General features: G+C 47.0%; 2 protein-coding genes across 2 annotated transcripts in view; one reads left to right on the plus strand and one right to left on the minus strand.

The window, feature by feature from the left end:
• Positions 1 to 16,182, minus strand: part of T265_04399 (hypothetical protein) — a gene marked incomplete at both ends in the record, with an annotated part of 34,087 nt that overhangs the window by 4,674 nt on the left and 13,231 nt on the right. The window contains 5 exons of the mRNA XM_009169138.1: positions 2,351 to 2,504; positions 5,397 to 5,526; positions 7,544 to 7,672; positions 11,994 to 12,148; positions 13,651 to 13,835. Coding sequence (XP_009167402.1) covers positions 2,351 to 2,504; positions 5,397 to 5,526; positions 7,544 to 7,672; positions 11,994 to 12,148; positions 13,651 to 13,835 — 753 coding nt within the window. The remainder of the gene's footprint in view (positions 1 to 2,350; positions 2,505 to 5,396; positions 5,527 to 7,543; positions 7,673 to 11,993; positions 12,149 to 13,650; positions 13,836 to 16,182) is intronic.
• Positions 3,708 to 3,908, plus strand: T265_04398 (hypothetical protein; the record flags this gene model as incomplete). Its single annotated transcript, XM_009169137.1, has 1 exon — positions 3,708 to 3,908. One exon carries the CDS (start codon positions 3,708 to 3,710, stop codon positions 3,906 to 3,908), a length of 201 nt encoding a protein of 66 aa, XP_009167401.1.

A 16,182-nucleotide genomic window follows, 5' to 3' on the forward strand; every position in this document is an offset into this window, starting at 1 on the left:
ACGGGGGATTCTATCGCCGGGCCTTCTGCAAGAACATGGTCCTATCAGGGATTCAATGAGGTTGGCTGGTTTGTACCACAAATAAATCCCGCCTCTGAGTATCGCTTGGGAGCGAGATGGACCAAGTGGTTAGAGCGCCAATTTACTGTCCGGAAGATTTGTGGTTCGAACGCGACCTCAGCCACTCGACTTCCCCTGTCTAGGCTTGGGCGACCTGGCAGTATCCAAGCCCTCGTGCTTTCTTCGTGTGGCATGGCAGCTAGGCACCGGAAAGGTGCTACAGCTGGGCGATTTTTTTAGTATCGCTTTGGATAGATGTTCGCAGTAGTCGTTTATATCCGACATCGTACCGTCCGACAGGCTCTCGAGGAGCTGGCTCTGATAACTTTATTTTACTTCTGGATCCACTAGCTTCTCAATGGCTAAGCGAGGTGTGCGCGTATTGCGTACACCTAAAAAGCACAATGAAAAGCAGCAGCGTACAAGTGCATGGTCGGTGTCCACGCTGGTGTTCCAGAAGAAGCGGCAGGCGGTGATCGACCCTCGCCGCCGATAACTGACGGCGATGCGGTCAATTCGACACACATCTGAAGCAAGCACTCTCCGTCGTCCATGCGTCTCGCATCCAACCCAACACGATCGCCCAAATGGAACTCAGCATCCTTCGCGTCACACAAGCACAAGGATGTCTGAGCTTTTAGTCCGTTGCAAAACAGCACCTAAAGCATCATGGAAACTGTCTTCTACAGATTCAGAGCTACAGTTCGTTGCGGCGAAATCATACGCGACAAACAAATTGCGATGGACCTCAATTTATCGAGATTCTCTCGTAGACGCTGCCAAATAAACCATGCAGAGGCGACTACCAACGGGTATCCAATCAAGTGGAGAATCAATACAATACCCATCTAAGCATATCCAGCTGCAATCATCCCTGCATCACCTGGAAGCTAGCGATAGTTCAATGGCCTCTTATCCTTGTTTCTGACAGACAGTATGCGTCAATGCACACAATGCAGCGTGTGAACAAGAGCTTTAGTGTATCAATATTAAGTGCCGCTAAGTAGACCGGATTTCTGTGCTTGAAAACAGACTCTATGTTGAAGGCTGTTGGTGAACATGGATCGTCGGGAGCTTCAGCCGAGTGTGATTCTCGGCGAACAAAGCATCAAGTCCTGGTGCTGACACGTGAAAGTGTAAGAAAAGAGGCGACAGAAGTAGCGTGTTTTCGCTTATCCACTCTACTGTATGCAGAAAGCAAGTATGTATCCGGCTGCTGATATCACGCGACGGCCGACGTGCATGGCCTACGTGGGCGTGCAGACCTAGATAGGAGAACGATTAGGATCCCCGACCAAAGCATTTGGCTCAAAATCCTAAACGCAAGACAGCGGTATTTCGCGAGAGACGAAAGTGCATTACCATTATTATAGAACTAGTCGCCACACATGTTCTAACCACAACACTGAGGGCCAGGAGAGTATTGGTCAGACCTCTAACCATTGACCAACCTGGAATGAGAGACTGAGTGCCGCACGGACACCACCGCTCAATGGGTTTGAGACACGCCAGAGGCCTCACCACTGTAAGGCCCAGTTCCTCAGTGACGGGCTCCCACATCTAACTCCAGATTTGAAGATGGACAAAACAAGCGGAACGGCTTTTTTTGTTGCGCAACTGCTTGAAGTGTGCAGTGCACTTAAAATAGCGGCTGATTCGTAGGGTGACTTGGTGTATCAGCTGGTCGCGGTGGAACTGTTGAATGGCTTATCACAAAAAGAATGGGATGGGGTATTTGATAGCGGTCAGACGACTGGAAATGCATCAGTTGTATTTATCTGATTGTATCCGCCACATGTTGTGTGCGAGTCATTCAGTCCGACCGGCTGCACAGCAGCAGAAAAGTGAATAAACTAGCGTGTCCTGAGCAGGGACCGGCGCACTACTGCGGCAGTCTGCGAACAGAGAGGGGAATGCAAAAGCGGGTTTTGTACATCTAGCGGTTTGATAAGTACATTCCTTTAAAAGCGCTCTCTCTCTCTCTCTGCTGTGTAGGCCTGCGGCCGTACACGATGTGGCAGCACGGCTTTCGTAACAGACCTTCCTGGAAACCCGTTTTGACAGGATCTTGTTCTGTTTGCCAGTGATTAGCCCGATCGAGAGACGGTCTGAGATGGCTAGCAGATTACGATGGGAGCCGCTGACCATAAGGCACGTAGTTTCAACCCATCCATGTTTTTTCTTAACAGACAGGTGCTTCGTTTAACGACAACAGCATCGACAGAGACACCCAAAGGAGGATTATGTTTTATTCAGCATTCAAAGTTAAACGGCTAAAGCATGCACTTACCATCGAATTCGGGGAAGTAATCAACCAGATGGGAGTATTGTATTTTCTCTTCCAACAAATCTTTTTTATTCAAAAACAGGATGACTGACGAGTCCTGAAACCACGGATAGTTGATGATCGTGCAGAACAGTGCCTTGCTCTCCTCCATCCGATTCTAAAGAGCGAGAATAAGGAAACCAAGAAAATAACTGCTCTATAGAAATTCTGTCACCGTTGCATTTATTGAGCAGGTGCTACCCAGCCTCGCGTGAGTGACAATTCGATGATCGTATATAAGAACATTTGTGGATTCCGTCCTGAAAGTGATATAAAGCTATGCCGAAAAGCTGAGAAGTACTGTATAGCTGTTTCATCCTTATCTGGATTCACCAACACTGCACATTCCGCGCAAATCTGGGAATTTTGGAAACTGCGACCTCTTGGACAGTAGCTAAACACTTGACCGTTAGGGGCGAGAGGCCCCAGTTGGTAGAGCGCGAAATTTACTGACCAGAAGGTCCATGGTTCGAATCCGACCGCCGCCTCTCGATTTTTCCTGTCTAGGCTTGGGCACCCTGGCAGTATCCTCAGCCCTCCTTCTTCCTTCGGGTGGCATGGCAGCTCGGCACTGGAAGGGTGCTACAGCTGAACGCTTTCTTTCTTCTTCCGTTAGGCCACAAGCAGCTGATCAGCAATGCGATCAACTCGAAATTCAATCACGCAATCCACATCACGTGGTCAAGTGTTGACCGGATCGTCGAGTGGCAACTTCTTCTCCCCCCTCCCCAGAAAAAGAACAATCAAGAGGGGTAATGCGATAGGGCTGTTTGAAATGTGGTTTGCTGATGCGCAAACATCACCGTCGATATCAGTGAGGGTTCCACAACCACACGATCGTGCTAACTGACCTGAGGAAAAGCCTAACACTGTTAACAAGTCCCGGAGCCTTTTAGCGAGGACAAACGCAAATGATATCAGCTGCCCTGGCAGATATTGTGAGAGCACAAAATACGACGGATAGTCTCAAAGCGTTCATGGAAAAGCAGCGCGAAACGAACTCAAAGACCTGATTTCTTACGCCGGGGGTTTTATACAGGTGTTGTTTGTGTTGAACCTTATTCAGTTTGGTCCAGAAGGCATCTCTTGCCCTGACCTGCAAGCAAGTCCTAAAACTTATCAACAGTATTTCCGATAAACCACCAAGTCCACACATCCTACACATACCTATGGCGTACAGGGGTCGGTGCTCCATTTAAAACACAAAATATAGCGAAATGCCCAAGATTTAGTACCAAAAAGTGGCCCACCCATCTTTACGGATCGTTAGAAAAAGCCGGGCAATCAATCTCTAACCGAGAATCTACTAATCAAAATTACAATGTCTTTCTTTCCCACACCGATCGCTTCGCTCGACAGTGCAGCCTGTCAGACAGGCGCACGCGAAAGGCTTAACGGTCAGACAGACATACAGACAGATAGGAATTCCTGTTCAACACGCGGACAATCCTCTCCACCGGTGACCACAAACCCAAGTGCGGATGAGCGTGCAAGCAAGGTTCGGAAGCGTGCAAAATCTTAACGTCCGCGTAACCGTTCCTGTGTACACGTGACACCAGAATTCAACGATTCACCAATCCCACCGAACAGTTCAGACCTACTGAAGGAAGAGCATGCTATCAGTTGGTGGAATAATCCATATTTGTCGAGGGTAACCTAAAATAATCGGCGGAGGTCTTGGGCAGGTAGAAATGGGACATGATCGGGTAGCTACGGAAGCGAGAAGCGTGGAAAGCTGTTAAAAGTAACATCCACCAGACCTAGAAGTTGCTTTCCGCAGTCCAGTTCACCGAAAATTAAAAGTCTACATTTGACGCTGTGGTGCATTCCATCAAACAGAAAACGAATGAATAATAACCTCTTGGGCGAAGGAGACGGTGGTTTTCCGAAGCTGCAATGCATCCGGAACGAGGAGCTAACGTTAGGTTTCACACAAACATGAAAAACTATTTCCACGAGGCTATTCCGACGTTGCATCACAATCAACTGGTGGCAGAGGTGAAGCAGCGGAACACATCCAAACATGACGCTGCGTAGGGGAGTTATAATGAGGCAAATGCAGTAAGAGTCTTCCGAGTAAATGCAATACGTTACTCATAAGGTTACCGAAAACTCTTCGACATCCCACGACCGGTTTCGTGCCTCTTGGGGTTGACTCATCAGGTAGGCCCAGTCCCTGTTAGCTGGGTTCCAGGTGAGTCCCCCGTCAAAACCAAACTGATATTCAAATGAGTGTGTTTGTCGAAATCTTCTGAATACCTCTGACAAACAGGCGGACAGCGGATCGATTCATCGCCTAACTGCTGATAGGTAAAGTCCTAGAGATCTGACCTCTCGAGCCTCAAACTAGTGCAAAACTTGCGAACTAGATGTGTGCACAGTGCTCGGATTTTTTGGGGGGATATCAGTATCCCTGAAAACCGTTTACTACTTGAGCTATTGCGAAAGATATTTTCTGGAAACTTCAATTTTTGATTTCCGCGCCCTGTTCTCCACGTTACACATTACCCCAAAAGGACCGCGCTTCTTTCCTTTGTGTGCCAAAGAATTTATTGTTCCCCAAGGTCGTTCGAAAATATATATTCGGCGATGCTCCCACTATACTTCGCCTTTGGTTCAGACGGTAAAAGCTCTCCTACGAAGGTCCGGTCTTCTGTGTGCGCTAGGTGTGGGTGGGCTCGCGTGATAGCGCGAGCTCTCCAGTTGTGTATAGTCGTTGACCGTACCTGTTCAGATACGCAACATTTTGGCGATAGGATGCATAGAAACCATCAATTGATTCATGTCACATGCAGACATTTATTTGCATCGCCTTCAGGAGTCTTCAGAAAGCACCGTTCACTCAGTAAACACTTTTGAACGTAAGCCACGCTGAACAAATTCCAGTAAGAATCTCATGAGCATGTTTGACAAAAGGGTGAGCGTATATATATGTAAAGACAAGTGACCGAGAGCACTTATGGATGTTCCTGTGACTCATAATACAAGGAAGCTTTCTGAGAACACCTACCTCGTTGTCGGATTCGACCAAGACCTGGTCATATTCGGAGAGTGCGACGAGGAACATGATAGACGTGACACTCTCGAAACAGTGAATCCATTTTCGACGCTCGGATCGTTGTCCACCGACATCCACCATGCTGGAAAAAAGTGAAAAAGTTACGGGACAATCACCTCTGGCCAAAACACAGTACGCGGACAAGAGATCGGGCATACAGAGAAAGTGTGAACGCGATGAAAAACCTAAGCGTATCAAGTTCCGCGATCTCACATCTTTATGAAACTCGACTCTGATAGTAATATGAATCGGCTTCAGGGGTGAAACTAAAGTGTGTGCATGGCGTGTACGTGCGCGCGGCAGTCTCACTAAGTTCACAAAGACTCTATAAAACCCCATCACCGTCGAAGAAAAGCACATGTCCCTTGCTGTGCCACTGTGTTAATTTAGTTTAGCAGAGCTCTGTAGTGAAAAAGTGGGACACGGCGAGGAACCTGATGCTAGATTACCCTGGATGCCTATACCCCCAGCACTCACGTTGGAAACTGACGTCAGTGATGTCGGTTTTCCGACATATCCTCCAATGTCTCGAGACTATCACAACGCGGGAGCACTCAATGATCATTTGACCGCCGACGACGTTCCACAAGAACATACTTACTGAACCGAGAGCGATGTTGAGGTAGACAGTCCGATGAGACGCAAATACCGGTGCAAAAGTGTTTAAACCGGTGGATCTCCTGAGTCAGTTGTGTACGTATCCAGACTTGTTTGACTCTTGCATATTCAACGTAAAAGATCATGTGATGGAGGCAACAAGAGCGGACAAGACTACTGTTGCACACACACACACACACACACACACACACAACGTGGCAACCAGTTAGTTTAGCGCATGTTGGAAGTTTGCATACATCCAACTGCACTGATAACTACCAAACCGGGGGGAACGCGTCTTCAGACATTCGAGAAAGACTGGACAGTTAGGAAGCTGGAACGCAGACCGAAGCAAAACACGAAATCCGAATAATTGAGGTTGCCTCCATTGTTGTCAGGTTGGAATTTCATGAGAAATTTTATTTGTTGATGGTGGGGCTAAAATCGACCGTTTTTAATAACACCGACATACAGGCCGCTGCTCACGACATAGATCCATAAGATTGCGTTGGTATGTGTCAATCAAAGAAACCTTTGCTCATAGGTCTAATTTAGAGAAGTAATTTCAAATAATACAAACTACGGCATTCTATGTGTAGGACAGCTGCCTAAGGAATTCGAACGAAACTCAAGCAATCCTCCAATCAAGCGTAACCCTCTCCGGGGATACAATCTGGCATCTCGCAGTGTTCCTCTGGAGGGCAAGTGTTGGGCTCGATTAGTTAACCTTTCTTTGTGATCACAGGCGACGGAAAAGCTGCGATTTTTTGTGTGTGGGGGGCATATTTTTCGCTATGTGCTGCATTATGGATTTTCAATGGACGAACTGTAATCAAGCAATCCATCCTTAAGAAAGGTCAATATCCTAGGGAAGCCCGAACAGTGTCATTACCCTTTGTAATGTACTACTCATAAGGTTGCTGAAAATCCATCGACCTTATGAGTAGTACATTACAAAGGGTAATGACACTGTTCGGGCTTCCCTAGGATATTGACCTTTCTTAAGGATGGATTGCTTGATTACAGTTCGTCCATTGAAAATCCATAATGCAGCACATAGCGAAAAATATGCCCCCCACACACAAAAAATCGCAGCTTTTCCGTCGCCTGTGATCACAAAGAAAGGTTAACTAATCGAGCCCAACACTTGCCCTCCAGAGGAACACTGCGAGATGCCAGATTGTATCCCCGGAGAGGGTTACGCTTGATTGGAGGATTGCTTGAGTTTCGTTCGAATTCCTTAGGCAGCTGTCCTACACATAGAATGCCGTAGTTTGTATTATTTGAAATTACTTCTCTAAATTAGACCTATGAGCAAAGGTTTCTTTGATTGACGCCTGAGAACATCATAAACGAGAGGTTCAGCTGGGTTCCAGGTGAGTCTGTCGAAAGAACCAAATTAGTTTGCAACTGAGTGTATATTCACTAGTGGCATTACCCGTTCGGTTGGATAGTGGTTTGCCATGTTCGGGTAGAAAGGATTCACTTGGAACAAAACGTACCGAAAAATGATTGAGTCCAGGTCAAACGGGTACTCCACGATTCCTGTTGTTGGAACACGGACGCGCAGAATATCCTGAAGTGTTGGAACATAGTCCGATTGTGCTATCCGGCTCAGGTTGTCAAGGTAACTGCAAGAAAAGTGGTGCGGCTAGCTGAGATGACTGAAACAGAGTTCGTACGGCAAGACATCACAGCAAAAATGAGACAATTTACTGAATCTATATCTTCAACATCGGTGTTTTTACCACACTGAAGGATCTTCAAACGTCTTGCGTTTGCGACTGGAATGCTACCACCCTGCAATGTCTTCTGGCTGATCTCAAAATTTGAAGAAAGTCCTAGAACGAAAGGATGGACGAAACCCCGCAGAAGGCTCGTTGCTAGCCTGTAATGTACATTTCGAGGTACCTCTGGATCAACTAGCTAGTGAGACGATTTAGGAACAGGAACTAAAGTTATGATCTAGAGAGCGCACACCAACGCAAACCTTTCTTTAAGGAGAGGCGAGATAGCCCGGTGGTTGGGGCGCAAAACTGTTGATCGGAATGTCTGGCTCACAACCCTGGATTTTCGATTGTTCGTCTTTCACTTGGGCAACCTGATATCTCAGTCCTCGTGCTTCCTTAGAGCTACACGGAAGCTATGCAAGAAAAGGTGCCACAGTTGGACGACCAACGACTTTCTTTAAGGGATACTGGCATGTACTGCCATTGGAGGAATTATGTAGGGTGTCGAAGAGACCCCCTCATTAGAATTCACTCTATCCTGATGGTGTACGGCGACCACCCGTTAAAAGAATACATGTGATTGGTCGGTTGAACAGTCTTTCAACAGTTGAATCCCTCCATGAAGAGACCAGCCCTCAAAGTAAAGTACTCATGGCAGATCCCTTCAGGTTTGTTCCACAGGGCAGAAAATCGACCTAATCTACGCACCAATACGAGCAAGGGAAATTCGGCCTACCCGAATGACTCAAAATGAACATACAGATCAGATGGCAGATGCAGCAACCATGGAACCGACACAACGAAAGCAGTCGGGTGCGCGTTGCGGAGGTCAAGACCGATCATGCGCGACCCCCAAGCAAGGAACGGGCTAACTTACCAACCAACAGGATTGATTATAGTAGCTTCTAGTCAAAATCAAACGTCAACACCCGGTCTACAATAATGTCCGATCTTTGTCACGGTGAACCACTAATCCATTACACGAAACATTTGCAACCAAATTTCCAAGCTCAGCGGACAGAACATCAGCCATCTATGCAACTAAAAGTTTGCGAGCATGCTCCTATTGTCCAGCGTCAAGTATATAACTGAACACTGTGTCGATTGGACGAAGCCATGTCATGATTGGTCAGAATGTCAGTCAATCAGGATCGAGTGCTTATAGTTCGGCGCTTCTCGCCCCCTCAGGAAGATTCTAGCGTGACGTTGTGAAAAGTTCTGTCACGGCCCTAAAGAATACAGTTGTAATAATTTTCCTTTCTATCCTTTGTGTCCTCACAATGGAGCCACGTGGAATGCAACACCGGACAACCATACATACCTCCGAACTGGGGGACCCAACCAAAGATATCTGTCGCCGCTCAGCTGTAACACCCTTTGGATGTCTAGCTACCATGCCACCCGAGGGGGTCACGAGGGCTGAGATGCTGCCAGGTTGTCCAACCTAGACAGGGCCATGTCATGATTGGTCAGAATGTCAGTCAATCAGGATCGAGTGCTTATAGTTCGGCGCTTCTCGCCCCCTCAGGAAGATTCTAGCGTGACGTTGTGAAAAGTTCTGTCACGGCCCTAAAGAATACAGTTGTAATAATTTTCCTTTCTATCCTTTGTGTCCTCACAATGGAGCCACGTGGAATGCAACACCGGACAACCATACATACCTCCGAACTGGGGGACCCAACCAAAGATATCTGTCGCCGCTCAGCTGTAACACCCTTTGGATGTCTAGCTACCATGCCACCCGAGGGGGTCACGAGGGCTGAGATGCTGCCAGGTTGTCCAAGCCTAGACAGGTGATGATGCAGGGGCCAAGTTCGAACAATGGACTTTCCGGTAAGTAATTTCGCGCACTAACCACAGAGCCATCTCGCCCGTCATATTCGATTCCCAAGCAATCACGAGAACAGATTAGAAAATCGATTGAGTCCTGCACCACGCTGGTGATGATAGTCATGCCTTGTTTGAGCGAGGACTACGTAGAGACAGACATAACTGAAACGGGTCAATGATCGATGCAGCAACTGCATTTTGGTAAGTCGCTTGAAGTCTTTGTTCATTTTTAGGGCTTCCAATTTTTTTGATAAAACCTCCCAAGCACAAAAACGCACCACGTTCATCCCCTGAGGATTGAAAACCACGGGTCCGTTTGTTGGGCAGCGGAATCCGAAAAGGCTTTCGCGTAGTAATAAAGTCGGTAATATTTTAGCTGCGGCACTACTTCGGTACCTAGCTGCCATGACACCCAAAGGAAGAGTACTTAGGTGAGTTAAATCACCCGACATACAAACATTACTACCGTAAAAGGACATCAGTCGTCCTACCCTTTGCAATCTAATTTGTCTTTTTTTTGTAAATGTGTTTCCGTGGTAACTTTCGCGGGTTAGTACAAATATAAAATTTTCAATATAAACGGGCAGCTGGGTTGAAACACTCAAAAACCTCTTGCGTCATATTCGATTAGTCTATGTGACCGACAGTCGATAGAGGGCTCAGTTCCTTTATTCTCATGCAATTGGGGAAACAACTACTAATAAAATGAGACGCCTTGGAGTAGTACAGTGCGCGGACAAACTGCGATAGCTTGCACTAAATAAAACCTGGAAATTGCGAAGCTTCTACGCAAAATTCAATGTAGAGTGTAAGATTTGGAGGCAAGAAGTGTACCGACGAGTGAAACAGCACAATGTCTTATAAATAGTACACTTTACATTGCTCCTATTCATAATCCACGAGATGCCTGCGAGAGACTAAATTTCGTCTGGCCAAAAACGAGAAAAGACATGAGGATGATGAAAACCCGGGAAGTCAAGATTACACACAGAAAACAAGTCGTCTAGCTATGCCACCCATTCAATACCTAGCTAGAATATTAACGGAAGGGGGCACGAGGGCTGAGATACTGCCAGGTTGCCAAAGCTTAAACAGGAGCAATCGAGGCTTGGTTCGACCCACGGACCTTCCGGTGCGTAAGCTGGCATCTTAATCACTGAGTTATCTCTGGAACTGCGCCTATCTGATAAGTCCCGATGGCGAAACCGGTGGTTGGTTACCGGAGAGTTTTTAGCAACCCTATGAGCAGTGTGTTACGTCCAAACAACAGTACCTTAAATCACAAGTAGTCAATATGTGTACCGTCTAGTATGCCGATTAGCCCAAGTCATCTGATAAATTGCACGACTGAAGAGAATGACTGCTCCCACAATGCTTCCTCGGAACAGGTGGAAGTGCATGAAAGCCTGCACTCCATCATCATCATCATCGACAGCATGACATCGGTGTTCAACACCGATGCTTCACTGCCCTACGACCTGCACTCCAGAACAAAAACATCACAAATCTCCAATTCATGTCTTTTCGCTAGACTCCCATGACTGGAGAAACCAAATAATCAAACAGCCGGTACGTAATCATCATCATCATTGTCAGCTGTAATAACCGCGTACTCGTTGTACAGTAGTTGTAGCTGCCACAGTCTCGTTCACCGATGATTTGGGGAGGTGGGGTAGGTTGCTGCGCATTGCAGGTGGGAGTTGATAAATTGGTGCATAAACCCAGCAGTCAGTGGGCTGTCAGGTGGGGGGATTGGGGCGTAAACAGCCGACCAGACCAACCTTCAGAAAAAAATTCAAGTGAAAGTCAACATGGTGTCGACCGATCACGTCGAGCTGTGCAAACCGTGACCGTTGTAGTGATCATTCGCCAAGGTCCTGGCCAGCAAAACTGGAAAATCCAGCCAACAAGCAGATGGTTATCATCGTCCGATTGCTAGTCGGATCGACATACTTGGCGAAGTGGATCTACGGACATAGTGAATCGCCTCATCTTTTCGTAAGAGATACGAATCTGTAAACGGTGCAGTAAATAAGACATCCAGAAAGTAGCCATGACCGTCTACATATTGTTGAGCCCGTCAGAAAAACGGAGGGTCACGGAACGGTTGAGTTGTTTATCCCGAACTGGTCCCACAGGCTCTAGGAAGTTCCACTCATTAACAAGCTAGCTAATTATGATCTGATTCTCCCGTCGTGGTTTAACCTGAATGGGAATCCCATCCTGTGCAAATTTTCGTGACGGAAACCGGTAAAAACATCCTGAAACTCGAGTAGAAATATTCAGATACAGAAGTGAACTAATTAGGTCCGGTTGTTGACGTTATCTAGGGTTGTTATCCAGAGACTGATTAACTAATGCGTGGTGGGAGAAAATTGTATTCATTACTTACTATTTGGCCGAGTCACTGAGCTGGTACTCGCGACGTCGGTCGTAACACTCTTTGAGGCCTGGATCGTCCCACAGCGCTTTGATTGCGGTCACATGGTGTGGCTCCATGGTGGTAACTGTTTCGTAGTCAACGTCGCGAAGCAGAGCAGCGTTAGCCTGGATAGATTATGCACAAGGAGGAAGCAGTGACAAAACATGAAAAGGTTGTGCGGCAAAAATAGACCCAAGTATCTCCGTGTTTTAAGCAAAACAACTGCGAGGTACGGGGCATAAGTTGGACGCTAAGATAGCATGCACTCGTTCCCAGTTGACATACCGTCGCTCAGTAAGTACGGTTGCATGTGAAGGGAAATTAGCTACATCAACTGTAGTCAAACACTCCACAACTGTTAGCATATATATCTGTTTACTCCCCACGAAGGTGGTACGCGGACTGCCACACCGAAATCGTCCTACGTTCGCAATTAGGTGCCACAACGGCCAAGAAGTCTGACTCGCCAGTCTGACTGGCCAGTCCAGCATCGACGCGAGTCATGATTAGCCGAGAATAAGTATCATGTTCCAGTACCCGTTGAATGTCTGCTGGAAGTAGCGCGTTCAGATGGCGTTCGAAATTTCAGAACGTTGTCGTCCCCCACGCTTCAAGTAGGACGTGCTGCTGTTGTTTTTGGCTCAATTTAAGTGTTCAATAGCCTTAGCGGTTCTGCTGAAAACACTCGTGAGAGAGCGTGGGTAAGAGCGACACCTGTGCTCAAGCGCAACCGTTATTTCAGGTGTGCACTTGCCCCTCACAATATGCGTTATGCCATGGGTGTCAAAAAAAACACAATCACTTTGACACTCGCCGCCTGCCAGGACAGAGACCCCGGGGGATGTACATAGGTGGTTAGAAGTATGTAAAACGAGACCTAATCACATCGCCAATGGCACTCCGGCATTCAACGATGACCAACCAACAGAGCACCAAGGCAGTAGACACACTTGTTAAGAAGCGACTGTCTCATGGTAGCACTGTTTACACCGAAGTGGTGCAATCCATCACATTCAGGTGGGGCTATCCGCAACTTCTAATCTTCGAATAATCTAAGAGGGAACGCGATGGACAAAACCAACGTACTGTGGTACACAGTTTACAGCTGATGTATGAGACTAAATATAAGACGGATGGAGAAAAAGTCTCAAGTAGCGTCCTGCTATGAGTTCGGTAGTCACCTATAATTAGTCACTTGAAACAATGCAGGAGCAGGCGGTTAGGGTAACGGCGTGGATGTGCGAGCGTATGTCGCAGGCGACTACTTACGATCACACCTCTGTCCTAATGTCTAAACCATCTCCACATGCGTACCGGTGGTTGAGCCGTCTGTGCGCATCTGGACTATCAGTCAAAACGTTACACAGGCAGAAGTAAACTAAACTCAAACCATAATTAGACTAAACGCACAACGGATGTCATTTTCGAATACACCAAGAATAGGATTTTCAGCAGTTAACTGCTTTTGATCTCACTATTTTGTTAGTAATGTCAAGTGGAATAAGCGCGGTTTCAGGAGACTCAACCGAAAATTCTACATCGGGAACAGTAGGCTTATTTCGGTAGCTAAGACTAAAAGACAAAGAGGCCTTGATCACCCGGAATATACAACAAGGCAGGAACGTACGTGATTGTCCGGATTCTCATAAGGGATCTTCAGGGACTCCATTGCACGGGTCATGGAGAACATGGCCATGTATATATTCTGGTAAACAATTTTAATGAAAGTACGACGTTCCTCATCCGAATATCCCGCACCGTGGATGATGCGCATCTGCTTGATGAAGGTACTTTTTCCTGATTCGCCAGTACCTGATGTGGATAAAATGTACACGGCAATAAAAAATTCAAAAGTACTTTTTTGTACAGTATAATAACAGGAATCATATATATCACGTGCCAGATGTAACCACTCGGAGCCGACATAAGTTTTTACATTTCCAAATCAGTACAGGCTATCGTAATCCTAAGGTTGAGAAGATCAACAGCCGCAGAGTTAGTGGAATATCACCAGGTTATCAACTACCACCAAGACGGTGTGTCCGTGGGCTGCTCCCCATGGCACTTGTATAATTCTATACTGAGGGTGTGGTATTACGATGAAGCTCAAGGAAATTGACCGACAACGCCGTCACCAGTTAGCTGGCGGCGGCAGCAAGTGCTTGCGCGCAGCACCACATCCGGTTCTGAGGCTGCTTACTACGCGCAGGCGTCTAGTGGTTCGATCACTATTGATCAGCAAATCCGATTCGGATGCCAGCCATTCACGTACGGTGAAGTTCACTCAAAGTGAATGTACAAAATTCAGTGGTCATATCCATAGCTGAAGTTCTCAAACGATCCAAACTGAACAAGATAAGTGCGCCCAGATGCACAACCAATCATGCTAGATAGTCTGCGTAAGACAAATGACTGATAATCACATCCCCATGAAACGGAACTCGAACTCGAGGACGAGCGAAATTTCGCTACTGTGAAGCTTAAGTTTTGAAAATGCCAATCTTTGTTTCAAACCTTGCGAAAATCTTACATTTTGTAGTGTGGTCGGGAGAGCGGCTGTCTAAGGAGCTCTGAGAAACAACGCATCTCAATGCTTGACCGCAAACACATTACTAAAAAAAACTGCACAATGTCGTGCACAACCGCAGCTACACAAATCTCGCAACTTATGGGTACACAAACCTGAGCAGAGTGGGACTCGCAAGTCACGAACATCGGTCGAAAGTGAGTCTGTCCACATTTGTAAACGACACCTGCCTGACTGCACTATCATACCAAGAGAACAGTAGTTTGGCTTGCCGCATAACTATCCATGGCCATATAGAAGGAGCGGTAATGAGCATTTCCCGGAAAGAGATTTATCTGGAGGAAGTATGGTGTTTCACTAAAACTTGGAGGAGTTGACGGGTGAGCTCAGCGCCTTGGTGTGGAGAAATTAGCGCCACCATGGTTGGGCCGGCTGATGGCTTTCAACTGGCCTCCGCAGGTTTGCCCGATGGCTTTATTCACCCGGGCTTATACCTACGTGAGCAATTCGAAAACAGTACCACATTCGGCGCAAAAAGCCTGCGGCTTAGATGTTATGGACAGGCGTCCGGTGGAGCAATCACAAACAATATATCTGAATCGTCGACCGGTCTCACTCACTCGCCTACCGGCAGCTGATCGACAGCTGGTCCTAAACAAAGAATCGTGTGAATAGAGATGAACCACTTGTATGCTCATACGTGAAAGTGAAGTGCAAGTACACCGGCCATGAGTGCAGTCAAACCAACATTCCATCGAACCACGGACCTTCAGGTCAGTAGAATTGCGCTGTAACCACTTGGGCCATCTCGCCCCTGCTTTCAACCTTGCCAAGACGACATCGAGGCAACCTTCCATGGTGACAAATTCGAACGGAGCAAAGCCCCCTTCGGCATGCTGGCAATGCGGCGAATGGCATTTTGTGCGATTGTATCCGTATAAAAAGCATAAACGTTCAGTGTGCAATCGACGTGGACACAAGGAAAGGCAGTGCCGGACGCGGAAAGCTAACCAGCGACACAGCCAAACACGGAGGTCACGAAGCAGACAGAGCCAATCAGAACCCCGTTTTAACGCAATATTTGCAAAAATTTGATAACCAGATCGATGCTCGGCACAAGTACGTCACAATTAGAGCAAATGGAAGCACGATTCGATTGCAGCTCGATACGGCTTACGCTTACGATATCACGTTTCCCAAAGCACCTGGAGGAAGATCGGATCAATGAAATTCAGACAAACAACGAACACTGCCAGAAATGCTTCCGATGATAAGCTTCAACTACTTGGTAAATTCGATTGATCTTGGCGTCTCACTAGGCAGTTATGTGTGCTTTCATGAAATATGCCGTCCCTTGTACCCCGGCATAATCATCATCGACAGCATGACATCAGTGTTCAACACCAATGCTTCACTGCCATACAACAATGACTTAGTTGAAAGCCTTATTGTAAAGAAAAGAATAAAGGTGGATGGGGGAGGGACTTAGTGCTAGCTTAACACAATCATTCCGAGGTGCCTACACCTCCAGACATTCACTCAGGCAATCTGGACAGAAACTGACAACAAGAACGCCACTGACATCGGTTGGCAGCCATATCTTGTAGTGTCTCCAACCAGGCACAGTGAGGA

Source organism: Opisthorchis viverrini (assembly GCF_000715545.1).
Source record: "Opisthorchis viverrini unplaced genomic scaffold opera_v5_72, whole genome shotgun sequence".
Classification (NCBI taxonomy): domain Eukaryota; kingdom Metazoa; phylum Platyhelminthes; class Trematoda; order Opisthorchiida; family Opisthorchiidae; genus Opisthorchis; species Opisthorchis viverrini.